The 27,301-nt window shown below is 41.0% G+C and overlaps 1 protein-coding gene across 1 annotated transcript; it reads right to left on the bottom strand.

The window, feature by feature from the left end:
• Window positions 1–2,315: 2,315 nt before the first annotated feature.
• On the bottom strand, window positions 2,316–27,034 carry FAM241A (family with sequence similarity 241 member A). Its single transcript, XM_038399193.2, has 2 exons — window positions 26,599–27,034; window positions 2,316–6,056 (listed from the first exon to the last, which is right to left on the bottom strand). Exons 1-2 carry the CDS (start codon window positions 26,929–26,931, stop codon window positions 5,811–5,813), a joined length of 579 nt encoding a protein of 192 aa, XP_038255121.1. The 5' UTR covers window positions 26,932–27,034; the 3' UTR covers window positions 2,316–5,810.
• Window positions 27,035–27,301: the final 267 nt, after the last annotated feature.

The raw sequence follows: 27,301 nt of genomic DNA, 5'->3' as shown, positions 1-27,301 counted from the left end.
CAGCGTCTTGCTAAAACAGACCTCACTGATTCCTTGGGCCTTGTAGGGAGAGATCGTCCACTCTCCCCATTAGCTTTGGTAGCTGATGGTGGATTGGAAAGAAGCTAATTTATCTGCAGCTGGACATAGGTCAGTAACTGCCTCACCAGAAAGGTATTCTCTCCCATTGACCCATAACATTTTAACCTTTCAAAACAACTTTCCCTTGGACAGATGACTATTCTTTCAGTTTCTTCACTTTATTCACTCTGAGAAAATGTTTTGCAAGCACTTGATAAAACATTTTTAAACACTGAGCTGACAGCATTAATTTGCTAAGCACCAAACATGTAATCAGGGTTGTCCAAGACACAAATGAATACAGTTGCTGCTCCATGGAGTTTGCACCCTATAAGGCAGACACAGACAAGATAAACACACTAAGAAATGAGGACTTCAATTCTTTTTGTAAGAAGTCCTCTCTTCCATATGCCTCTCTGGTATAAAGCTAGAGCAGAGAAGACAATTGAAACAATAAAATTAGTGTCTGTGGAACTTGCATCAGGTTGTTCTATGCATATGAAGTAGCATGGAGAAAAGACAAAGCTGGGAACAGGTGAAGGAAAGAAGGTGGTGATCAGGCTGTCATTGTTGACAGAGCAAAGGAGCTAACAAATGAGATCCAAGAGGTAGGCTGAGGCAAAGTTGTGCAAGGAAATAGGAAATTTAAAACTGGTGTGGTAGGCAAGAGGGAGCTAGTGGTACAGCCTGATAGATGAGTGAAGATCATAAGCTCTGGAGAGACTGTCCAAAGGGGAGTTAAGGAGGCCAGGTAAGAGAGAAGTTGCAATAATCAAGATGAGAAATTAGCAGGGTGTGAACAAGTGTTTTCACCATGGGGACGGAAAGGAAGGGTTAGATTTTCAGTGTGTTGTGGTGAAACATGAACCTCTTCCACCTTTATTACCTTACAATAGACACCAAGTATAAAAGTGCATTAGAAATAACCAGACTGATTAGAGTATTTGTAAGCCCCCCTTTTGAAACTATTCTGTCCCCATTATAAGAAAGTTAAAGTTTTCTAAGAATAGAATTTAGGAACACATTGAATAGATAAGCTATAGAATATAAAACAAAAACTAAATTACTCTTAAAGGCACATAGTACGTAGGACTAAAAAATACTTATATAGAGAAGTTAACCAAGATGCTTGGGAAATTGGTAGCATCCCACATTGCAAGGAATTTTACTGGAAAATGATGACCGTGGGCCTGATCCTGCAACCTATTACTCATGCGAGCGGTCTCATATACTTCAAGTAAGACTATTCACATAAATTTGCAGAACTGGGCCCCAAGGCCTTCTACACAAATGTTCTAAAGCAGATCGATCCCTATGTTGCCTTACCAGTTCTGGCTTTTTGTGTGGTGTAAACCAGTGTAGTTAACCTTTCCAGACTACTATACGCCTTTCAGGAGTCTGATTTGTCTTGTGTACCCCCCAAGTTTCACCTTGCTTAAAAACTACTTGCTTACAAAATCAGACAAAGAGTACAAAAAAGTGTCACAGCCCACTATTACTGAAAAATTGCTGACTCATTTTAACCATATAATTATAAATCAATTGGAATGTAAATATTGCACTTACATTTCAGTGTATAATATATAGAGCTGTATAAACAAGTCATTGTATGAAATTTTAGTTTGTACTGATTTCACTAGTGCTTTTTATGTAGCCTATTGTAAACTAGGTAAACATCTCGGGTGAATTGCTGTACCCCCTGTAAGATCTCTGTGTACCCATAGGGTATGCATACCCCCTGGTTGAGAACCACTGGTAGACACATGCATTTTTTGGAATGGCCTGAAATGAAACAACTTCTGGGTTGAGGAATGAGAAATGAGAGAGAACGAAGAGTTTGAAGTGGATACACTTTGGTACCTCTTGGGCTGTGTATCATTCATGACTGTTAAACAAAGATGTCTATTTAGAGGTCTACAAATTATGGGCTTATAAAGGATCTCTCATGCTACTGCCTAAATCTAGTTCCTCCACAGGTTGCACTCTTAACCAGAAAACCCTCCAGCCACTGAAGCTGAAACGAGATTACACAGATTTTTGGAATGAGACAGTTTATATTCTTTGACATTTTAACTTTTAGTTATGTGATGCTGTATGCAGTTACCAACAGCTGCTATAGTCCACTGATGAGCACCTGTGGACCCTTCCATAGCTGATTTACAGTAATTTTAAATTCAGTTGAAATCAGATATATTTTATTAACCAGTTAGCTGCTTCCAAACGTAAGACAGAACACCACAGAGGGGAAAAACAAATTCATGTGAGGACAGAACACATTTTATTAGAAAGAGTAACAAAGTGCTTTCAAAAAGACTTATGTCCACAAATCTCTCCAGGAAACAACATTTTCCCCCTTATGGAAAGTTACAATATGTCAATTTTCAGTACAAATGAGGTTCCATCAGCTTTGCTGTATGTGCAGTTTCCTCCCTGTACATAGTAATTCAAACATTTAAGCATCTGAAGACTCTTTTGGAGACACAGTTCTTATTATCCGCCCCAAAGACCAATAAGGATTACATATTCATTATTTAATAAGAATTTGGGTGATGTAATTCTTTTATACAATCATTGTATACAAACATACATAGATATGTAATTAGAACTGGAGAGAGAGACCGAGTCGCCTGTATTAATGTTAATGATTTTCAGCATGAGACTATACCCCTTGTATCCAAACAAAATTTACTTTCACCCTTTATTTTTGAAGCAGGGACTCTATTCTGCATTCTTTGCATATCCAAAACTCCCAAAGACTTCAAACTGTAGTTTTGGGGTGGGAGGAAGAAGCAATGCAAAGGCTGCTCGTACATTTTCTCACAATATTTGACACAATTTTACAATACATTTTCTTTTGATACACATCTTTGTTCAGTTATGTTGCTCATTTAAAGCCATTTTCAATATAATGAAATGTCTTCCCCAGTTCACCCTCAAAAATAAAAAAACCCAACCAAACAAAACAAAACAAAGAAAAACAGGGAAGGGAAATGCTGTAACATACAGATATTAAAGGCAGACAATCCTGTATACAATACAGACTATAAGTAATGAAGTAGGGGACATTACTGAAAGCGGGAGGAGGGGAAGGAAGAGGAAAAGGGAGGGAGAAAGGCATCCAAATGATAGATTTGTCCATCTCCATCTATTCCACGTTAAGTTTCAATAATAGAGGGAACCTTTTTTTTTTTAGGGTCATAAAAATGCAGATATGAAAGATTTTTAGGGCAGGATATAGTATCTTTCAAAAGAGGACAGACATAGCTGACACTACACTTGATTTTAGTTCAAAAGGAACGAACCACCTTTTTATTAATGTGTGTTACATGACATGTGTGGGAAGAAGAGCTACTGGGATGATTATAACAACATTGACCTTTTCCCTACAAGGCAAAAGGGTTCAGATGAAATGCTCTGAACAATAACTTGTATGGGAGGAAAAAGACATGATGTAAAAAATAAGCAAATTTTGTAATACAGCCCATATATACATATATAGATACACATACAAAACCACAACTACATATAAACAATACACAAACATACTATATATAATTTTTAAAAGGATTTTTAAATGTTTATCCTTAGGCACTTGTGGGTCCAGAGCTCCTTCCATTACATTCAAATTGTATTCATGCTTAGCTTTTGGAAATCCAGATTTCCAGCAATGTTTGAGTAAAGTATATATAAATATTTTATGATGTACAGTATTCCTATGTCATCAGTATATTTTACTCATGTATAGACCAATATATTCTTTAACCTGGGCCCAGACAACATACACTTACACCTCAGCTTAACTTCTCACATGCAAACAGTCTCATTAATGCAGTGGGGCTACTTATAGAGGTAAACATATACATAAAGTGTTGCAGGATTGGGGCCTTAGTGCTTAAAACCACAAACAGTAATTGGTTTCAATGGTTGTAAAAGTTTACAAGGAATGGCTCCACAGGTCCTGCAACTGGATCAATGTGTGTAGGCCATGGACTCCAATCTTCCCAAGGACCAATTAACTAAAGGATTGGGGCAATAGAGATTGTTTTCATTGTGTTCAATGGTCTTTGGATGAAGCCCATAGTTTGTAAGTAAACTACACATGGTTAAGGTTTGTCAATCCAAAAATGTTTGCAAAAACAAAAGTAAAGTAGCATTTCAAAAGCTTACATCTTAAATTGTAAACTGCTTTATTTAAACAAATGTAATAATGAAAAAATGCATAAGGATAGGGTCAATTCTGTATTTAAAATATATACAGTCTTCTGAGAGGTGCTACATTTTTAGCCTATTAAGTGAAGATTTTCTCTGGCCTTTCCTCTGCTTAGCACTTCTCAGGATTGGATCCTACATTACCAAAGTGGATTTTACAGTTTTATTTTAAAACTCTATACAATATTATCTCTTATTCTCTGATATTTCAGTTTACAACATGCATCTCTAGATGGTACATTTCCAAATCAAACACCAAAAATTCCTGAGTAAGACTGCAGTTGAAATCTATCTATACTTATCTTACTTGCGTAATTGCTCATATCTTACATTAGGGCCTGGATCTGCTGTGTTTGTACAAGCAAAACTTGCATCTAAGTTAGGATTGGGCCCAGACTGCAGTAAACCAGAATCACCATCAAAGTTGATAGATTCACATTTAATACTATTAATACAACCCTCCTGTACATGAGGTGTAGAGGGGCTGTGGTCAGTATTCAAGCACATTAGCTGGATAGTTAGTTGCAGGGGTGGGGATTTATATTTATTTGAAAAGTCCCCATATTATTTCTTCTAAGACAACTGTTTTGATATTTAAAAAAGGCATTAATGGCCAAAGCCAAGCACACATGAGTAGACCTAGGCCTAGTATACACTAGAAACTTTGCCAGCACAGCAGAGTCAGTTAGGGGTGTGATTCTTTTCTCATAATTATATATTGGCAAAAGCCTTAGGGTAGATACAGTTATACTGGCAACAGTGGTTTTTTTTTTTTTTTTGCCAGTATAAGCTATGCCTACCGGAGGAGGATTTGCTGGGATAGTTATGTCGGTATAGCTAGACTGACAGACCTTTTCTAATGTAGGCCTGGCATTACAGTAACTAATGTGTGTGTACACATGCGCAAGACAGTGAAAGAACACACTTTTATTTAGTTAACAGATTTCAGGGTCCAGCTTTCAAAAAGCTTACAGGAGGACAATGTAAAAATAACAGAACATAAAACTCATGGTTATTTGTACTCTTCAAAACAAAGAGGAATTTCCATTACACAAGAACGTGTCATTTCAAAATATCAGCCACACCATAGAAGAGAGGCTGACCCCATTTGGATGGAGGTGTTTTTATACCACATTTAATAAAAAAGACAACCTAGGACTGAGCCCTCAAGGGTGCAGTGGCTCACGTACCCTCACTCAGGGCTTGTCCACACCGAGTTAATATTTGACAGTAGATTCACACCCTGGCTTGCTGTGTACTAACTTACTGTGTAGACAAGGCCTCCAAAAGAGTAAGTTACTTTGAACAGTACCATTATTAAGAGCATATCCTTTTCATTCCCTTTGGAGATGTGCTAGGACTGATGACTTCCTTTAAAATGCGTACGCAAATTTTAGTCTGGATGTAAAAACCTCAAGTGTAATGTGTAGCATCATTTGGAAAATTGCAGCTTTTAATATGCCACTGTTTGCTTAAACACATAAATCCATTGAAAGGTGACATGGTTGTAATATGTTATCCAGCAGGCCATTCACCATACTCTACTGTTGCACATATATAATGACAAGGCACAAAACAGCAACTAGTCCAAGAGCTTGTAAGCCAAGGAACCAAAGCATAACCCAGAAGAATATGATTATTACAGGTTCCACAATCCGTTCTCCAAAATACATCCTTGTGAAGCCTATGCTGATAAGGCTTTTGTTTAGTTCACCAAAGAGAGTCCCCATCTTTTTATAGTCATCTATAACAGGCTCTACAGTGTGGTTTCTTTGTTCTTGCTGGATCTGTAGACAGAAAACAAAAGCAGGAAATAGTTTGGACATATAGAATATATATACACAATACTTTTCAGAGTAGCAGCCATGTTAGTCTGTATTCACAAAAAGAAAAGGAATACTTGTGGCACCTTAGAGACGAACAAATTTATTTGAGCATAAGCTTTCATGAGCTACAGCTCACTTCATCGGATGCATTCAGCTGTAGCTCACGAAAGCTTATGCTCAAATAAATTTGTTCATCTCTAAGGTGCCACACGTACTCCTTTTCTATATACGATACTGTTATTACTGTCTGTGTCTTACAATTTGCAAACATCTCAGCTGTTTCTACTTTCAAGAATTAGAAAAAAATCAAATAAAATATACCAAAAAGTATATGTAAAAAGGAACTCATTAAATTCAATACCTGATACGAGTCACATATTTTAAACATAGTCAACAGTGAATACAGTGGATTCATTGAAAAAGTCATTTCCAGTAAGACTTCAGAACCACTGAACCTGCATGAATAACCTCTACTAGCAGACTACAAACCATTAAGTATTTTGCACAAGACAAAGAAACTGAAGGGATTTTTATTATTGAAAGATGGCCAGGGAAGACAATGGGCTAGGCTAGCAACAGGGAAAGCTGAAATTCATACTAGTGTGAATACATGGTGCAAGTTGTAGAAACCTCCCACTGTTTCCAGAGGTAGGGGTAGGCCGCAGTAAAGGTTGAGGAAAATGACAGGTGAAGCAGTGGTACCAGGGAACCTTTGCACCATTAAAGGGGGCTCCACACTAGTTCCAAATGGGACAGATTGGAGGGTGGCAACTGGATCTTCACTTATGCAGATCCAGTGGTACAAACACCATTGTACAAGAGCCATTGAGGGGAAGTAGTCACTATTCTACCACATGGGTTGGAACAGCGGCTGCAGAGCTGGGGCAGCTCCATGGAATTCATTGTGCAAAACCTAAATCCTTGGGATTTGAGTGAAGAGGGGTGAATTTCATGTTCAATAAGCACACTTTCAAGATGATAAAGTAGCTCAGGCACGTGCCTTTTCTGATGCTTCCATTAGTAGCAATCATAGTGTAAAAGAAGCTACTCATCAATATTTCCAACAGGCTGGATATAAATCCTAATTAAAGTTATTAAGTGCTCATCATAAAGCAAAGTTTATGGAAGAGGGAGTGTGTCAAGTCTGGATTTATATTCAAAAGCTAATTTCTAACCACAGCTTCAATTATATCTAAGGGTAGAAGTCCATATATTTTCTATGGGTACATCAGATAGTAACTGGCTGCCTGATGGAGACTACCTGGGTAACTGATAGTGGGATCTGGTCCCCATTACAGAATCTGATAACGTATAATTTTAAAACACTGAATTCCCATTAGCGTAAAGCACTTGCACTTAAGGGCTATATTGCAGCTCCAGGGATCACAGTGAGCATGCATGGAAAGACACCACACACGTGGCTGGAGATACTTTCCATGTGCAATGCTGATGCAGACAAAATACTTCTGGGAGTGCCTGGAGAAACAGCATCTTCTGTCCCAACACTGGTCTTGGACAGCTGGCCAGTGCAAAATGGTATAGGGCCACATCCCATGGGGTTTGTTCAATACCACAAGCAATGCAATGACTTCCCTGATACATGCACTAGGGAGGGCAGCAGCCAAGATCCAGGCTACACTATGCTCAGTTGGCCTCTTGGACAAAGGGGTGGGGCTTTGTGCTGGGAGAGCAGCTGAGCCCTGATTAGGGGGTGGGGCTTCTGACTAGAGGTCCTATAAAGGTAGCCAGCCAGTCAGGCAGTGGCACAGACAGCTAGCAATCAGAGCTGTAAACAGGGGAGTTTGAAGGGGAGTTTGTATTGTGGTGCTTGTTTGGGGTTTGCTTTTGGGGGGGAGTGGTCTTTTTGGTGCGACTTGTGTTTCCCAGATTAACAGGACTTAGGTGGGAAGGCTATGACAGATACGGAGGCAGCTGTGGGAGCGACTCCTGTAGTGAAAGACACATTGAGGATGATTGGATGTGGAAGCTGTGGTATGTACATGATCCTGGAGGGGGGAACCGGTAAGAGTTTTTTCTGCATGAAATGCCGTCTGATAGAGCTCATGGAGAAAAAGATCCGAGGTTTGGAGATGCAGGTGGAAAGTCTCGTTGAGTTTAGGAAGGGGTTTGAACAGATGATGGAGCAAAGACATGAGGTATCTGAAGGGAAAAGCTCAGACTCACAGATGGAAGCAGGGCTGGGGAATTTTGAGGGGAGACTGGGTGAGGAAAGTGGTCAGTGGAAGCATGTGACTCAAAGAACCAGGCAGAGGAAAAGATGGGCTAGTGAAGGAGAAATAGAGCTTAGGAACAGGTTTGCAGAGTTGGAAGATGAAGAAGGGGCTCAGCAGGTACTTGTTGAAGGTGGAAGGGTAAGGAAGAAGAGAAGAGAGGCTAGTCCTATAGGAAAAGCAGACGAGTCAAGGGAGACTACACCAAATATGAGCCCCAGGAGGATACAGGATGGGTTGAAGAGGATTATAAGGGAAAATAGGAATGGAAAGAACTTGCAGCCAGAGGGAACAGGGGAGAGACTGGAGAATAGCACTGTCACCAGGAAAAGGCAGGCCTATGTGATAGGGGACTCTTTATTGAGAAGAATAGACAGGCCTGTAACTAGAGCTGATCCAGAGAATAGAAGAGTGTGCTGTCTTCCGGGTGCTAAGATACGGGATGTAGACCTGAGGTTGAAAAGGATCCTAAAGGGAGCAGGAAAGAATCCCCTAATTATCCTTCATGTGGGAACAAATGATACGGCTAGATTCTCGCTGGAAAGTATTAAGGGAGACTATGCTAGGCTGGGAAGACGCTTAAAGAAATTGAGGCTCAGGTGCTCTTTAGTGGGATCCTTCCTGTTCCTAGAGAAGGGCAACAAAGGTGTGACAAGATTATGACTGTCAACAGATGGCTTAGGCAGTGGTGCTATAAGGAGGGCTTTGGGATGTATGGCCACTGGGAGGCATTCACAGACAGAGGACAGTTCTCTCGGGATGGACTTCATCTGAGTAGGGAAGGAAATAGACTTCTAGGATCAAGGCTGGCACAACTGATAAAAGAAAAGGAGTACTTGTGGCACCTTAGAGACTAACAAATTTATTAGAGCATAAGCTTTCGTGAGCTACAGCTCACTTCATCGGATGCTGTGAGCTGTAGCTCACGAAAGCTTATGCTCAAATAAATTTGTTAGTCTCTAAGGTGCCACAAGTACTCCTTTTCTTTTTGCGAAGATAGACTAACATGGCTGCTACTCTGAAACCTGTCATTATGCAAACAACTGATAGAGAGCTTTAAACTAGGAATTAGGGGGAGATGGTTGGGAGATGTCCAGGTAATCTCCACGCCAGATTTTAGCATTGAGGGGGAAGAAGACGAAGTAAAAAAGGATACAGTCGTGGGTAGGAGAATGTATATAAGGAGGGAGGACGGTGTGGATACTAGTCTAATAGGTTATACTGGCTGTAGAATGACTGTGCCTAATAGGGCACAAAATGTGAGCGAGGCCAAACAGCAAAAATTAAGATGTTTGTACACCAATGCGAGGAGCCTAGGTAACAAAATGGAGGAACTAGAGCTACTGGTGCAGGAAGTGAAACCAGATATTATAGGGATAACAGAAACATGGTGGAATAGTAGTCATGACTGGACTACAGGTATTGAAGGGTATGTGATGTTTAGGAAAGACAGAAACAAAAGGTAAAGGGGGTGGAGTAGCATTGTATATCAATGATGAGGTAGAATGTAAAGAAATAAGAAGCGATGCAATGGATAAGACAGTCCGTCTGGGCAAAAATTACATTGGGGAAGATAATTAGTAAAGCCTCTCCTACGATAGTGCTTGGGGTGTGCTATAGACCTCTGGGATCTAATCTTGATATGGATAGAGCCCTTTTTAATGTTTTTAATACTAAATAGTAATGGAAATTGTGTGATCATGGGAGACTAACTTCCCAGATACAGACTGGAGGACCAGTGCTTAGTAATAATAATAGGGCTCAGATTTTCCTCGATGCGATAGCTGATGGATTCCTTCATCAAGTTGTTGCTGAACTGACTAGAGGGGATGCCATTTTAGATTTAATTTTGGTGAGTAGCAAGGACCTCATAGAAGAAATGGTTGTAGGGGACAATCTTGGCTCAAGTGATCATGAGCTAATTCAGTTCAAACTAAATGGAAGGATTAACAAAAATAAATCTGCAACTAGAGTTTTTGGTTTCAAAAGGGCTGACTTTCAAAAATTAAGGAAATTAGTTAGGGAAGTGGATTGGACTGAAGAACTTATGGATCTAAAGGTAGGAGGCCTGGGATTACTTTAAATCAAAGCTGCAGAAGCTATCGGAAGCCTGTATCCCAAGAAAGGGGAAAAAATTCATAGGAAGGAGTTGTAGACCAAGCTGGATGAGCAAGCATCTTAGAGAGGTGATTAAGAAGAAGCAGAAAGCATATAGGGAGTGGAAGATGGGAGAGATCAGCAAGGAAAGCTACCTAATTGAGGTCAGAACATGTAGGGATAAAGTGAGACAGGCTAAAAGTCGAGTAGAGTTGGACTTTGCAGGGGAATTAAAACCAGTAGTAAAAGGTTCTATAGCCATATAAATAAGAAGAAAACTAAGAAAGAAGAAGTGGGGCCGCTTAACACAGAGGATGGAGTGGAGGTTAAAGATAATTTAGGCATGGCCCAATAGCTAAAGGTTATAGCATTCACGGATGCAGGATGTGATCCACAAGGAAATTTGTTGGGAGGAGACTGGAAGACCTTTCATACTGTCTGCCACAGCCACAAACAGTTGAATGTACTTCCTAAACGTTCTTTCAATGTAAAAGGTTAGATTTCTGCAGACATCCAATGAGTGAAGCCTCTGCTCTCTGCCATTCAAGTGTGGCTTAGGATAAAAACAGTGGGAGGAAGATGTCCTGGTTGATGTGAAACTGGGAGACAACCTTTGGGAGAAAAGCTGGATGTGGCTTGTGCTGAACCTTGTCCTTATAGAACACAGCGTAAAGAGGCTCTCATGTTAAGGCATTGAGCTCAGACACCCTCCTGGCTGAGGTTATCGCCACCAGAAACTCCATCTTGTATGCAGGTAGAGCAGGGAATACGTCGCCAGCGGTTCAAATGGCGTACCCATCAATTTCGGGTCGGGGTCGGTTGCTGCACGTGCGGATATAGCCTGCCGAGACATTTCAGAAAACGGCTGACCATAGGGTTGGCAAACACCGACCGGCCACAGTTATTACAGTAACTTTCAAAAATGAGATTCTTCATCTAGGGGAAAGCTGCTAAAGCAATTAGTATGTTAGTAATCTTTTCCTTGGACCGAAAAAAATCTAATAAAGAGAAATAACGTAGGGCTCTCTCCTCAGTAATTCAACATATTTCTAAACTAGTCTCTTTACAGATCTGAGTTAAAATTAGAATTTGAAAATGCGCTTCCAAGACTTTTGAGATGAGCAATTTTGCTTCAGCAGAGTATCAAAAAACAAGTGAAACTGAAAACAGATTACCAGCCATAAAATATAGATGGCACATTTTTCTTCACTAGCGCTGCATAATCATTCCATATTCCTGCCAAGTACTTTCTTTACCAGTGGAGCTACAGTGGGAGCACTGTTAATATAAAACTCCAACAATTGGTTGGTGTCACAAATGTGCTTGCTTTTCAAGCTAGAATGTCCATACATTTTTGTATCCACTCAGTATAAAAAACAGTTTGAAGTCTCACTACATTTTACTTGTGGCAAGTTTGCCATGCCGTTCACAGACTTACAAGACTGCCTGTTGTCTATTTTCAGGAAAGCACGTGACAACTTCATGGTTTACGTACTGTTAGTAGGCAATGCACTGTTTCTAACCAAAATGATCTCTCTCCCCACCATCTAATCCTGAATAGGGACCCAATGATGATCATCATTTAAAAAGTCACTTAAAAAGTCAATATTATACATTAGATCCCATTATAGCACATTAAAACATGATAAACTCCCAAATAAAACTTATGTATAAAAATCCCACAATGAAATACTATGATTCAAGCAACATTAAAACAAGATTGAGGAAATTTAGCTTTGAACTTTTACTTCTAAATAATTTAAAACAGATTACTGTATAAATCTAAGGCTAACAATGTTATTTGCAAATATCTTTTTTTCTGTAATTCTGTAAGGTGCTGCGTGACCTCTGTTGCTACTGAAGTTATTATAGATGCAGCCTATAATGTTAAGTCACAGGGAGTTTCAATGGTACTACTTGCAAAGTAATGCACAAACTCATAAATAAGGATGACAGAATTGGACATATAGGAAATATATAACTTTTCAAGCTCAGGAAGTTAGTTCTTTCTACAGCACATTGCAGGGTGGAGTATGTTAATATAGAGGGGCTTTCATTTTCACTTTCTGTTATCTACAAATCAAGTTTGCTAGAGGGCGTCAACAATGAACTGAAGAGAAATCAGATGAATTAAGATAACTAACAATCAGAGCATTGCAGCAATGATTATGGTTGGTATTACAGTTTTAGTACAAGTCCTTGTTTTCAGACATGTAAGTTTCTAAAGAAACACGATTTAGTCCAACCTCTACCATGTCTGTTCTTAGTTTAAAAATGACTTTTTGTATGGGAAAAACCATAAATTATTGAGCTTGGTGCAGGAATTACTGGGTGAAATTCAATGGCCTGCATTCTGCAAGCCAGACTAGGTGATTATAATAGCCCTTTATGGCCTTAAAGTTTGTGAAATAACACTCAACTCAGCCATTTTTAGTTATTGGAGTATTTCAAAACAAAATCAAAACAAAAATATCCTAAGATTTTTCATGCTTTAAGAGATTTTAAGTGCACTTTTGTGTGCTCAGATTTCAGAAAGATGGGTTATTTTTTTAAAAATCTCATTACAGAGTGATTGTCCCACAAGAAGAAAAGGAGTACTTGTGGCACCTTAGAGACTAACAAATTTATTAGAGCATAAGCTTTCGTGAGCTACAGCTCACTTCATCGGATGCATTACTCACGAAAGCTTATGCTCAAATAAATTTGTTAGTCTCCAAGGTGCCACAAGTACTCCTTTTCTTTTTGCGAATACAGACTAACACGGCTGCTACTCTGAAACCTGTCCCACAAGAGCAGAAGAGTTGAACTGACTAGAATGTTATCAGTTAGTACAACATCAGCACCATCTGAAGGAGCAGTAGCAGAAGTGTGAATTCCCTCAGTGGGGCAATGTCTAAAAACATAGTGGTGTGAGAAAATGTAAGATTCCCATAAACTTCTGCCAATTTAAATCCACTGTATTTTTAAGGTTGGGAGGAAATGCAAAACTTAGAACTAGGGGTTGTGGAGGAGGGAAGAGAAAGGAGAGAGGGAGTTTTAAAAAAGGGGGTAGGGTGGGGGGGTTGGCATTAAGTAATGGGATAAACATTATTTCCACCAGAAACAAAAGCTCGTCAGGTTACAGACAAGAAGCACTATCTCCAGAATAGCTGGTTCAATTGTCAAGACATGGCATAAGCCATAAATAAGGACAAGTCACATGCACAAAGTTACCAAAAGAAAGAAATAATGGAAAGAATAGCACACTTAAGATTATCACCACATTCACCTTAAATGTGGAAAAAAAGTAGTTTTGGATTTAAATCTGAATTGATGTTTAATAATAAATGTCTAATAGGCACAAGAAAAAGAAAAAAACGTTACCACCAATAAATGGCAAAATAAAAATTAAAAAAACCAAAACCAAGAAAGGCCATGAATTTTTCCTGCAGTTTCTAGCCTTAAAATAACCCAGCTACTAATTTTATCTCTAAGGGTTATTTTCACATCAAGAAACAGTGTGTATTGCTGATGGCATGCATACTTACATGTCAAAAAATGCTATGAAACTTGACTTTTTAGCTTTATATTTACTCGCTGAAAAATACTCAATTTTTTGAATGATAAAACATTAAACACAGGAAGCTCTAAAGATGTGACAAAGCAGGGTCTCTAGAAAATACATGGTAAAATGAAGTTTTTAAGTGTAAATCTGACCAAAAATATGAGAAAACAGATTACGAAAGCTGATGTCAGGGATATTCATGAAGGAATCAATCATGAGCACCTTCACCTCCCATGGAAGGACCCAAATTAGGTAACCAGGCTACGTACTCAGAGTAACACAACAATCAAAGCTGGGAAACAGAATCCTGAGCACAAGCGTAACGGATGTTTGCTGGATATGTAGCTGCTAATACAACAAATGGAGGAGTAAAATACTCAACTTTCCAGGCACTCGGAGTAATCTGCTAGATAGGTCAAGATGGTGATTTGGCTAGATTGTGATCCCCATTTGCCACAGTTACCCCTTTGACAATCGCTTGGGCTACCTACATATAGCCTCTGCCTGCATTCCTGAAGAGTATCTCCACTGAGTTCTGCTCTGTGGCATACAAGGTTGTCATGCATGGGCACTTGGCTTACTAATGATATACATTCTCAAACGAGCAATTCTGCTGTTTCTTAAGCTTTCCACTCCTGTGGGGAAGGTCAGGATTTCAACCTGTTTCCAAACATAACTTTGAATAATAACAACATCAAAATAATAAAATATTATTACTACTACTTATTATGATTTTACTTGGTTAAACACAACAGGATTTGACTCAGAGTTACTCAGCAAGGATATTTTTGCTATTCCTATTTTCCTCCCTCTTCTATTAAGTTAGAACGGAGCATCATACAGGAAATGTAGTAACCTTTCATCAAATGTTGGGTTTTATGAAAGTTTGGCATCATATTCACCCAAAATACTTTATAAAACCAATCTTGTTGTTCACCAGCCACAGGACCATACCCTATAATGAATTCACATGTACAACTCCCATTGACTTTCACTGAAGTTTAACATGCAGATTGATGGCAGAATGCAGCCCGCAGCCTCAAAAACTGATTAGTGCCTTTGACTGTGCAGGTCTAAGCAACAATATAGATTTTGATATTCAGGCAATAGAATACTGGGCAGAAAAATAGTAAACATCTAAACTGCTTTGGGCAAAATGATCAAGTTCACTTCGCTAGAACAATATTTATTCTTCTGCATATAAATTAAAAGGCTAATAGATGGAAAGCAAATGAGGAACAGTTAAACAGTGCTTGCAGATGATAGAACAAATGAGCAAAGGTTTCCTGTATAGGAAAATTGCCAAGACCACCAGTATTTCTGGAAATAGTATCCATTAAAGATTTCTTTTCTAAATTTAAACAGGGAATTTCAACAAAGCACACGTTGTGGCATTAACACAGAATATCTGGGTCCTGTATTCATCACAGTAAAAATATATAAACATCTTTCATATTTTGAAAATGAATATTTTTTTTTAAAAATGAGAGACTTACTTGAGCACACTATGAAAACCATCATATCTTAGTCATACTACCTCCCGGTTGATGCCACATTTGATAACACATGCCAACAAGATCATCATCATCAGCAATAAGATTCAAAATGCCAGCAGAAGTTTTAAATAAATTTTGTATTAATGTGTTGCCTGCCTTGGATACTGAAATTCTCTATCCATGTAACAGGTACAGCCCTGACAAGAGTAGTGTAACTTTCCATACATCATCCACAAATGTGCTTCAGGCCTAACCTGGAAAGAACATTCTAAGAGCAAGAATGTAGTCCATGTGGATTCAAATTCTTGGCCTCTCGGTGTGTGGATCTGTTTTCAGGACAGGGACCTAGGTTGTCCTAAAATATCTAATAATTTGCCTTTGCGCATAGCATGATCACCGTCTCTTAACTCTAGTGATTTTCAGCTTTGGAATTATTTCCCTTGATCTGAAACAACCAGAATTTGCTGATGTTAGAGAATTCTGCAAATTTCATCTATTTCCTCTGCCTTTTAGCAAAGGGGAGATGAATCTAGGTTAGTAATATTTGGGTGCGAGCTATTTTATGTTTTAAAATATCCTTTTTGTTAGTCTTGTTTTGCTATGCTGGATTAGCTGCAAATTTTGCTGATTGTTTTATAGATAGTGCTTTAAAATTTGTTACAGGCACCAAGAGTTTAGTATTTGTGCTTTTAATTTACATATAATTCAAAAGAAATAAGATACAAAGGCCTGAGCAACAAGAAATAAAATCTGAGTAGCAATAAGTGACTTGTTTTTATAGAAGGAGAAACAAGAACAAACAATAAGCTTGTAAGAATAAGAATAAGAATAAGCTTGTAAGGCTGACCAAAGAGATAAGGAATAAACTAACAAACAATGAAAAGAAAAGCAACTGCTATGCAAAAGTTGTATTCAGCTGTCATGGCAACTAAAGTTCAAATACGATGACGCAAACCACAGGAAAAAAGAAATCTAAGAGTACTGCCTCAAGTTGTTATGGCAACTGAAATCTGAGCACAGCAACCAAGTGAACACTAACCACAAGTCTGAATTCCTGCGCATTCAGATCTTTGTGAAATAGTATACTATAATGAACTTAGATCAAAATAACATTTTATGAAAACACAAAGCTAGACCTGCCCACCCCACCCCTATGATTTATCATCACGTTGCCAAAACAAATAAGGCAAAAACAAAACTTAAGGAAATTTTAAGACAGCAAGCATTTTAGAAGTTGTGCTCCATGTTTCTTTTAGATGCATCTTCCTTCTCTTTCAAACTATACTAAGATGCCTCTATTGCTATCATTAGAAATTTATCCCATCCATATTATTTTAAATATATATTTCATTTCAGCCCCTTTTGCACCGGTCCTTTCTTTATGAAGCCTTTTCTTGTATTTAAAGATGTCCAAATATGTTTGAGGCATCTAATAACCTCAGGATTTTGTTTTTCTTTTAGCGATGTCCCCTTCTAAAATCAAGTCATCTTTACACAGCAGTACTCTAAGCTAAAGGAAAGAATTACAATTTAGCACATATGTATCCTGGCACTGATCTATTCTCAAATTCAGATTATAAAGGAACAATGGACAACTTCTTAAGTATATGGAAAAAGCTATAATCTGCAGAAGTTTACTACAAAAGTGAACAGAACATGTTAATACTTAGCACACTATTCAGTTGTGAGGGGGAAAAAAAAAACTTACTGCAGTAAACAAGGTGTGGCTACAATCACTGGAAACCTTGTTAAGGAAGCTACAGAGCACTGTATTACTGTATACATGGCAGCCTCTTCAGTAGGGAGCCAAGACATTCATAGTGATAGCACAAACTTATTTGAGACCATTACAGTTACAGACGAAGCCTCCACTCCATTTGCAGATGTCCCTCTGCATGCTCGGGAATCTACTGAAATGTACATATCATTCCACACTTAGGTGTTTATATACTTTTATAATAAATTACTGCTACACATTTTTTCTGTAATAAATTGAAATACTGTATGTCCAAAACAAGCCTCCAGATTTAAACACCCTTTAAGCACTTGAGACCAAAAAAATGTTATTAAAAAAAAAACATTTCAGAGAAGGGAGAAACTATACTGGACTACTGTCTAGAAAATTGTTTAATATATAAAGGTCAAGTTCTGCCCTCAGATATACTTGTACAATTGTCTACTATTACAGTTACACTGATGTAATTTAGAGCAAAACTGGGCTATAACCTACTGTCTGTAATTTCCAATACGTAATGTTGTATAAGTTCTAGTGAATAGGTGAGGTGAATTCCCCCTTTTCCCTGCCACTGCTGAATCCCATTTTAAGATTAAATAATCAGGACACTAGAATTTTGGTAGGAATTCTGTAAAATTAAGTAGCATTCAATTAGTGGAAAAATACGTATGAGGACATATCATTTTTACCAATTTTCCAGTGCTGTAATTCTGTCTATGTGCGCAATTGCCAAGAAATCAAGGTCCTCTGTTGATTGAAAGACCCCTTTGAAGGATTTCAGCCATAGATCCTTTAACCAAAAACAACTTTAAAATGTGTATTGGAAATGTTCCAGTCAAAACTTTTAAAAGATGTCCGACTAGACACAGTATTAATTTGGCAGAGAGATAAACTCATATACTGCAGACGAGAAATAGAGTGACCATTACGTTTTATATTTAACTGGGTTTGGAATAAACCAGAAACAGTACTTGAGGCACCACAATTTCTATTCTTAATGGTAGAAATTTGCTTTTGAAAACACGCTGATCCTCCGGTAGTTTATGATTTAAATGATGTGGTCATTGCCTCTGGTAGAGAGAGGAAAACTATCAGTGTCCATTAATCCTACAGTTCTGTGAATGATGAAACGCCTAAGAGTCGGCTGACACAACACTGGCCTCTGTCAAGTTGACGTGAGTTGGAGACAGCAAGTTAAGAGTGAACTCAAAACATCAGAGAACTATAAAATAGCCTGGAAGGCAGAAGTTGCCAGTGCTGCTATCACGCAAAGGCAAAACGTAAAGGCCACATCTGTAGTCACTGAAATTATCTTCTTTGACTTAGCCTCTCTTCTTTCCATACTGGAAAAATACTTGTAGCATAGCTTGTTGAAATCTTCTTTAAAAATTTCAGAGCTTCAAAATCTAAACAGGCTGACCAAATAATAGCTGAGTTTATAATCTGAAATCTCTCTGCCTCTTAAAAAAAAAAAAAAAAGTTCTCCAAGGAAAACAACAAGAAGAAACATGCTTTTGGAATAAAATACTGTTAAAAAAAATGACATGCTAAATTTGGTACAGGTGTGTGCCTGGACCAGTTAACTACTCTATGTGCAAAAATGCCATACATTAATTCTTGCATCTACACCACATACCATGTTTGGGAGCAAGTCAGATTTTTGTCTTAACTGTCTGGATGGCTGAGGAAATTCAGGCTTGTGATCATGTGGCTGAGCTAAAGGAGAAGCCACTTATACCTCATTACACTTAATCAGGGGTGAAAATCCTGGTCTCAGTGAGGTCAATGGGAATTTTGCCATTGTTTTCAACGGGGCCAGAATCTCATCCCAGATATGTTATGCCTGGTCTACACGGGGGGGGGGGGAATTGATCTAAGTTACATAATTTCAGCTACGTGAATAACGTAGCTGAAGTCGACATACTTAGATCTACTAGTGTCTTCACTGCAGTGAGTCGACTTCTGACACTCCCCTGTCACCTGCACCTCTCATACTGGTGGAGTACTGGAGTAGACAGGAAAGCGTTCGGGAGTCGATCGCTGCGTGCCAATTCAGCGGGTACTATAGACATACCCTTAGTGAAGACAGACTTTAAATCTGGACTACTCTGAGCAGAGACAAAGAGCTTTTGGTACAATCTGCATGACATACTTTTCTCCCCCCTTTTACAAAGCAGTATTTTTCTGGTTTGATGATAAAAGACGTTTAGAATCTACAGCTCTTAATGTAGGTTTTAGTTTTGATAAACCAACATGGTGCCTGCTAATCTGTAACACTTATCAGTAACAGGCATTTATAGTTCTATGCTAGTTAACAGTGCAAAGTTTGTTTGCTATCCTCATCTTTTCTCTTATACAATACATACAGAACATAATATGACATTTAGCCCTCGTCTACATGGGAAAGATTTTTCATATGTTTCTCCACTATAACAAGCAGAATAGCTATAGTAAAAGAGTGGGTTCATCCTGCCTTGTTTATTCAAGGTTAAGCTACTTCCCTTGAGTCATTGTGTCCACACAGCTCTATGCTTTTTCAGAATAACTAAGCATCCTGGGCAGATATTCCTGATGCAACGTTCCACGACTAGGCACAGGGTCAGGGGCCGCTCCGCGTGGCTCCCAGAAGCATCAGCATGTCCCCCCTCCAGCTTCTATGTGTATAGGCACCCAGGAGGCTCTGCTCCGCATGCTGCCCCACAGCTCCCACAGCCAATGGGAGCTGCAGGAATGGTGCCTGCGGACGGGGCAGCATGCAGCAGAGCCGCCTGGCCACACCTCTGCATAGGTGCTTTTTTAAGTACATCAAAAGCAGGAAGCTTGCTAAATAACCAGTAGGACCACTGGACAATTGAGGGGCTAAAGGAGTACTCAAGGACGATAAAGCCATTGCGGAGAAACTAAATGAATTCTTTGCATCGGTCTTCATGCCTGAGGATGTGAGGGAGCTTCCTCAGATCTGTCACCTAAAAAGAATGGCTCAGGTTTGGGAACTGTCCCAGACTAAGGTGTCATTAGAGGAGGTTTCAAAACAAATTGATAAACTAAACAGCAATAGTCACCAGAACCAGATGGTATTCACCCAAGAGTTCTGAAGGAACTCAAATGTGAAACTGCAGAACTATTAACTGTACTCTGTAACCTATCATTTAAATCAGCTTTTGTACCAGATGACTGGAGGATAGCTAATGTGAGGCCAATTTTTAAAAAGGGCTCCAGAAGTGGTGGCGGCAATTACAGGCCTGTAAGCCTGACTAGAGTACTGGGCAAACTGGCTGAAACTATAATAAAGAACAATATTGTCAGACATATAGATGAACATAATTTGTTGAGGAAGAGTCAACATGGTTTTAGTAAAGGGAATTCATACCTCACCAATCTACTATAATTCTTTGAGGGGGTCAACAAACATGTAGACCAAGGGGATCCAGTGGATATAGTGTACTTAGATTTTCAGAAAGCCTTTGACAATGTCCCTCACCAAAAGCTCTTAAGCAAACTAAGCTGCCACAGGATAAGAGGGAAGGTGCTCTCATGGATTGGTAACTGATTAAAAGATAGGAAACAGAGAGGTAAATAGTGGTGTCTTCTAGGGGTCTGTACTGGGATCAGTCACATTCAACATATTCATAAATGATCCAGAAGAAGGGGTAAACAGTGAGGTAGCAAAATTTGCAGATGATACAAAATTACTTAAAATAGTTAAGACCCAGACAGACTGCAAATAGCTACAAAAGGATCTCTCAAAACTGGGTGACTGGCAACAAAATGGCAGATGAAATTTAATGTTGATAAATGCGAAGTAATGCACATTGGAAACATGCTCCCAGTTATACATATAAACTGATGGGGTCTAAATTAGCTGTTACCACTCAAGAAAGAGATCTTGGAGTCATTGTAGATAGTTCTCTGAAAACATCCACTCAATGTGCAGCGGCAGTTAAAAACGCAAACAGAATGTTGGGAATCGTTAAGAAAGGGATAGAAAATAGGACAGAAAATATCACGTTGCCTCTATATAAATCCACAGTACATCCTGAATATGGTGTGCAGATGTGATCGCCGCATCTCAAAAAATATATATTGGAATTGGAAAAGGTTCAGAAAAGGACAACAAAAATGATTAGGGATATGGAATGGCTTTCATAGGAGGAGAGAGTAATAAGACTGGGACTTTTCACCTTGGAAAAGAAATGACTAAGAGGAGATATGATAGAGATCTATAAAATTATGACTGATGTGGAGAAAGTAAATAAGGAAGTGTTATTTTCTCCTTCTCATAACACAAGAACTAGGGACCACCAAATTAAATTAATAGGCAGCAGGTTTAAAACAAATAAAAGGAAGTGTTTCTTCACACAACACACAGTCAACCTGTGGAACTCCTTGCCAGAGGATGTTGTAAAGGCCAAGACCATAACAGGGTTCAAAAAAGAACTAGATACATTCCTGGAGGACAGGTCCATCAATGGATATTAGCCAGGATGGACAGAAATGGTGTCCCTAGACTCTGTTTGCCAGAAGCTGGGAATGAGTGACAGGAAATGGATCACTTGATGATTACCTGTTCTGTTCATTTCCTCTGGGGCACCTGGCACTGGCCACTGTCGGAAGACAAGATACTAGGCTAGATGGACTTTTGGTCTGATCCAGTTGGGCCATTCTTATGTAAATACAAATATATTCATAATATTGTAAATGTGTAATGAACACTGTTCTTTGCTTGAATCATCTGCAGAGCTTGCAACCCAAACATTTTGCCACTATGTAAAATGTGATTATTAGGGTCCGGCCAAATTCAAAGCCGTGAAAAACACATCACAGAAAGTGAAATCTGATCTCCCCTGTGACGTCTGAAGCCCAGCCAGCGGCTCCTATCCTGTTCAGAGTTCCAGCTACTAGTCCTGGTTGGGGATGGGGAGAGATGGAGGCTTCCTCTTCTCAAGCATGGGCCGCTCCCAGAGTGGGTCAGACCCACCTGTGGCTGCAGGACGGTCAAGCTGTCACCCCCGCCCCCTCGTGGAGAGTCTCTGGCTCCAGCTGTCAGCCCCTACCTTGGGCAGGAGATTGTTGGGAAAACCAGACATATGGTAATCCACCCCCCCGTACTCTGTGACCCTCACTTCTGCGCTGCTGCTTGTGGTGGCACTGGCTTTAGAGCTGGGCACCCGGCCAGCAGCCTTCCTCTCTGGCTGCCCAGCCCTGAAGGCAGCACCTCTGCCAGCAGCAGCACAGAAGTAAAGGTGGCAATCCCATGACCCCCTTATAACAGCCTTGTGACCCTCCCCGACCACCTTTTGGGTCGGGATCACCACAGTTACCAATACTGTGAAATGTCAGATGTAAACATCTGAAAATGTGTAACTATTTTAAAACCTCCTGGTCACGAAATTGAACAATGGACCTTGAATTAGTAGGGCACTAGTGATTACCCACTGTGACAGTAATTCTAAACAAAAATGAAATTAACCAGTCTGTTTTCATTGGCTAGTTGAGTGAAACAGAATTTCCCTAAGTGATGTTAAATGCATAACCTGTGTGAACAAACTAAGTAATTAGTTACATTCTTATAATTATTCAGTTTTCATAAACCCCATTTTTGTCACAGACACAAGGTAGGTGAGTAGTTACCATTTATGCTAAACAATCTGTTCCACCTCCTCAGACCCTTCGTTACCAGCACTCCCAGCTATCTTTGAGACACCACTGACTTCCTGAGGAAACTACAGTCCATTGGTGATCTTCCTAAAAACACCATCCTAGCCACTATGGATGTAGAAGCCCTCTACACCAACATTCCACACAAAGATGAACTACAAGCCGTCAGGAACAGTATCCCCGATACTGTCACGGCTAACCTGGTGGCTGAACTTTGTGACTTTGTCCTGACCCATAACTATTTAACATTTGGTGACAATGTATACCTTCAAATCAGCGGCACTGCGATGGGTACCTGCATGGCCCCACAGCATGCCAACATTTTTATTGCTGACTTAGAACAACGCTTCCTCAGCTCTCGTCCCTAATGCCCCTACTCTACTTGCGCTACCTTGATGACATCTTCATCATCTGGACCCATGGAAAAGAAGCTCTTGAGGAATTCCACCATGATTTCAACAATTTCCATCCCACCATCAACCTCAGCCTGGATCAGTCCACACAAGAGATCCACTTCCTGGACACTACAGTGCTAATAAGCGATGGTCACATAAACATCACCCTATATCGGAAACCTACTGACCGCTATTCCTACCTACATGCCTCTAGCTTTCATCCAGATCATACCACTCGATCCATTGTCTACAGCCAAGCGCTACGATATAACCGCATTTGCTCCAACCCCTCAGACAGAGACAAACACCACAAGATCTCTATCATGCATTCCTACAACTACAATACCCACCTGCTGAAGTGAAGAAACAGATTGACAGAGCCAGAAGAGTACCCAGAAGTCACCTACTACAGGATAGGCCCAACAAAGAAAACAACAGAACGCCACTAGCCATCACCTTGAGCCCCCAACTAAAACCTCTCCAACGCATCATCAAGGATCTACAACCTATCCTGAAGGACGAGCCACACTCTCACAGATCTTGGGAGACAGACCAGTCCTTGCTTACAGACAGCCCCCCAATCTGAAGCAAATACTCACCAGCAACCACACACCACACAACAGAACCACTAACCCAGGAACCTATCCTTGCAACAAAGCCCGTTGCCAACTCTGTCCACATATCTATTCAGGGGATACCATCATAGGGCCTAATCACATCAGCCACACTATCAGAGGCTCGTTCATGTGCGCATCTACCAATGTGATATATGCCATCATGTGCCAGCAATGCCCCTCTGCCATGTACATTGGCCAAACTGGACAGTCTCTACGTAAAAGAATGAATGGACACAAATCAGACGTCAAGAATTATAACATTCAAAAACCAGTCAGAGAACACTTCAATCTCTCTGGTCACTCAATCACAGACCTAAGAGTGGCTATACTTCAACAAAAAAGCTTCAAAAACAGACTCCAACGAGAGACTGCTGAATTGGAATTAATTTGCAAACTGGATACAATTAACTTAGGCTTGAATAGAGACTGGGAGTGGATGGGTCATTACACAAAGTAAAACTATTTCCCCATGGTATTTCTCCCTCCCACCCCACCCCCCACTGTTCCTCTGATATTCTTGTTAACTGCTGGAATTAGCCTACCTTGCTTGTCACCATGAAAGGTTTTCCTCCTTTCCCCCCCCTGCTGCTGGTGATGGCTTAAGTGATCACTCTCCTTACAGTGTGTGTGATAAACCCATTGTTTCATGTTCTCTGTGTGTGCGTATATAAATCTCTCCTCTGTTTTTTCCACCAAATGCATCCGATGAAGTGAGCTGTAGCTCACGAAAGCTTATGCTCAAATAAATTTGTTAGTCTCTAAGGTGCCACAAGTACTCCTTTTCTTTTTGCGAATACAGACTAACACGGCTGCTACTCTGAAACCTGTTCCACCTTGTGTTCCAAATGCCCTAAATAGGTTTCCCTGACCTGAAGAGTTCTGTGTAAGATTGAAAGTGTGTCTCACCAACAGAAGTTGGTCTGATAAAAGATATTACCTCACCCACCTTGTCTCTCTAATATCCTGAGACAACATGGCTACAATACTGCCATTTTAAAAAGTCCTTTTAATTAACTGGGGCAGTTCAACCAAATATCGACGTGAGACTGTTTTCTGAAGTGCAACACTTCATTTTAAAGGTTTTTGTTGTCAGGACCTATATCTAAAGTCATTATTGCCTCCATTTCATTAGCATAGAACGCTACATTCAGGTGCGTATGCACTAGCAGAGCCTGATGCAGGACTGGAACCATTGTGAAGATATCAATAATTATTCTAAACATTCCTCTTTACTAAATCTGATTTCTCTTATTAAGAGGGTGGAGGAAACAATGCCACCTCACCACATAAGTAGTTATACCATTAGAGGGCATAACAAATGTTACTGTACTATGAAACTGCATTTTATAAAAGGATGTTGTTGACCATGATTAACTACAGGTTAAAATCTGCAGTCCTATAATATACAATTTGAGTTGTTATAAGAAGTTTGCTACAATAAGTGGTTTCATAATCGTCTTTTGCCTCAATATAAAGAATAAATTTCAAGTAGATCACCTAATTTTTTTAAATAGTTTATCAATATACACTTACTGCCTCTCATGAACTTTGCATTATTGTAATGTCTTTTTGAGTCTTTAATGTATTTGGTTGCTCCACAATTTTCTCTTGCAGTTCAGACCCATCACGAACCAAAATTGCTAACTGAGAAAGTTGTGTGCAAAGCTGCAGGAACCAGAGAAAATTGATTTTGATGGCTTACACACAATACAAAAGCTGTACTATTTTTTAAATGATTCATACTCTAAAGCTGGATACCATTAAATCTTGTTTGCCGTTTTCCTGCTTAAGACGGAGTGACTGAAGATCTTTTTGAGATCGGGAGATAAAACGATGATGAATCTGATAGCATTTATAAATTTGCTGGGGAGATACCAAAATCTTGAAACCCCTTGAATAAGTAGCCCCAGCTCATCAGAAAGGTCACCCATCCTCTCCCTTTTCCAGACCAGGTGACCAGAGCACCAGGCTGCCAGGTGACTCGCACACTGAGGTCCAGCACACTCACCGCTACCTCAGCCACCCCTGCTCCAAGCACTACGCTTCCCTGGCTGCCCGGTGTTGTGTAGGATACTGCTCTGCATCCGATGAAGTGAGCTGTAGCTCACGAAAGCTTATGCTCTAATAAATGTGTTAGTCTCTAAGGTGCCACAAGTCCTCCTTTTCTTTTTGCTCTGCGTAGTAATCAGGTAGCAGTTTCAGACAATAGCAGTTCCGTACAATCTACACGCATCAATAAGCGCTAGCCGTAGCGCATTACTACGCGGAGCGGTCTCCTACACTACACCGTAACCCCCGACACGCCCACCAGTTCGCCGGCCCTGCACCGAGCAGCCGCCCGGAGGGAAAGGTCTCAAGGCACAGCCGCTCCCCGCTTCGCTCCGCCTCTGGGCGATCCCTGCTATGCCCGCCCCCTTCACCGTGGGAAGGAGGCGGCGCGAAGGCCACATCCCCCGGCGGCCGGGCACTCGGGCTGCATCGTGCCTGGTGCTCCCCTCGCTGCTCGGGGGGCGGGGAGAGACCAACCTGCACCGGGGTTAGGCACGGGGTACAACCTCCCCCCCCCCGCACATGGCGCCGCTCCGGGTACAGCCCCCGAGTTACACCCCGCCCTCCCCGTGGCGCTGGGGGAAGAGGCTAGCGGCTGCCGTCTCTGTTAGCAGCTCGTGCCCGTGGCTCTGGGGCGCGGCTGCCCTGCCCCGTCCCCCAGGCGGGGAAGGTGAAACTGACCCGCTCCTCTGGCTGCCAGCGTCCGTGCCGGGCTCCCGCGTCCCCCTCGCACCCGCAGTCTCCGGGCGGCAGCAGCCCCGCCATGGAGCCCATTCCCCTCCGACACCGGCGCCCTCTGCCCCCGGGGGGCAGCCTGGCCCTCAGCAGCAGCAGCGCCGCCGCCGCCGCCTCTGCCCGGGACGCGCTCCGGGCGCGGGGTCGAGCCCCTCGCGCGCCGCTCAGCCGCCGGGCAGGGCGGGTCTGGGCTGTCACGGGGTCTGGGGGGCGGAGGCGAGCGCCAGCGCTTCTGAGCGCGCGCGGGGTGGGGAAGGGCGTGGGGCTGGCCGCCTGCATGAGGCAGCACGTATCTGTGGGCAGGCGGGAGGACCCCCCCGCCCCCCCCCGGGCTGAGGAGAGGGAGCTGGCGGGGGCTGAGCGGCGGCGTGAGCGTTTCTTTAGAGGCGCGTGTGTGAAGGGAGGCTGAATTTTCATATTCCAGCCCTGCCAGTCGGAACACCAGAATTAAAGACGAAGCGCTAGAGCCCTCCCCTGCAGGAGCTAGCTAACTCCTACTGACTTCAGGGGAAGCTATTCATATCCTACTGTCCGGGAGAAGGAGACCCTGACGCAGTCAGAATTTAATATGTTGTAGTCTGAATGCCCCACTGGGACTTCTTTATTGTTCTTGTCACGCTCTACCCTAGAGTTTCTAAACTGTAGTCCA

This window comes from Dermochelys coriacea, chromosome 4 (genome assembly GCF_009764565.3).
Source record: "Dermochelys coriacea isolate rDerCor1 chromosome 4, rDerCor1.pri.v4, whole genome shotgun sequence".
NCBI classification, from domain to species: domain Eukaryota; kingdom Metazoa; phylum Chordata; order Testudines; family Dermochelyidae; genus Dermochelys; species Dermochelys coriacea.
The sequence above is the reverse complement of the archived record's forward strand: the minus strand, read 5'-3'. Positions and strand labels throughout refer to the sequence as shown.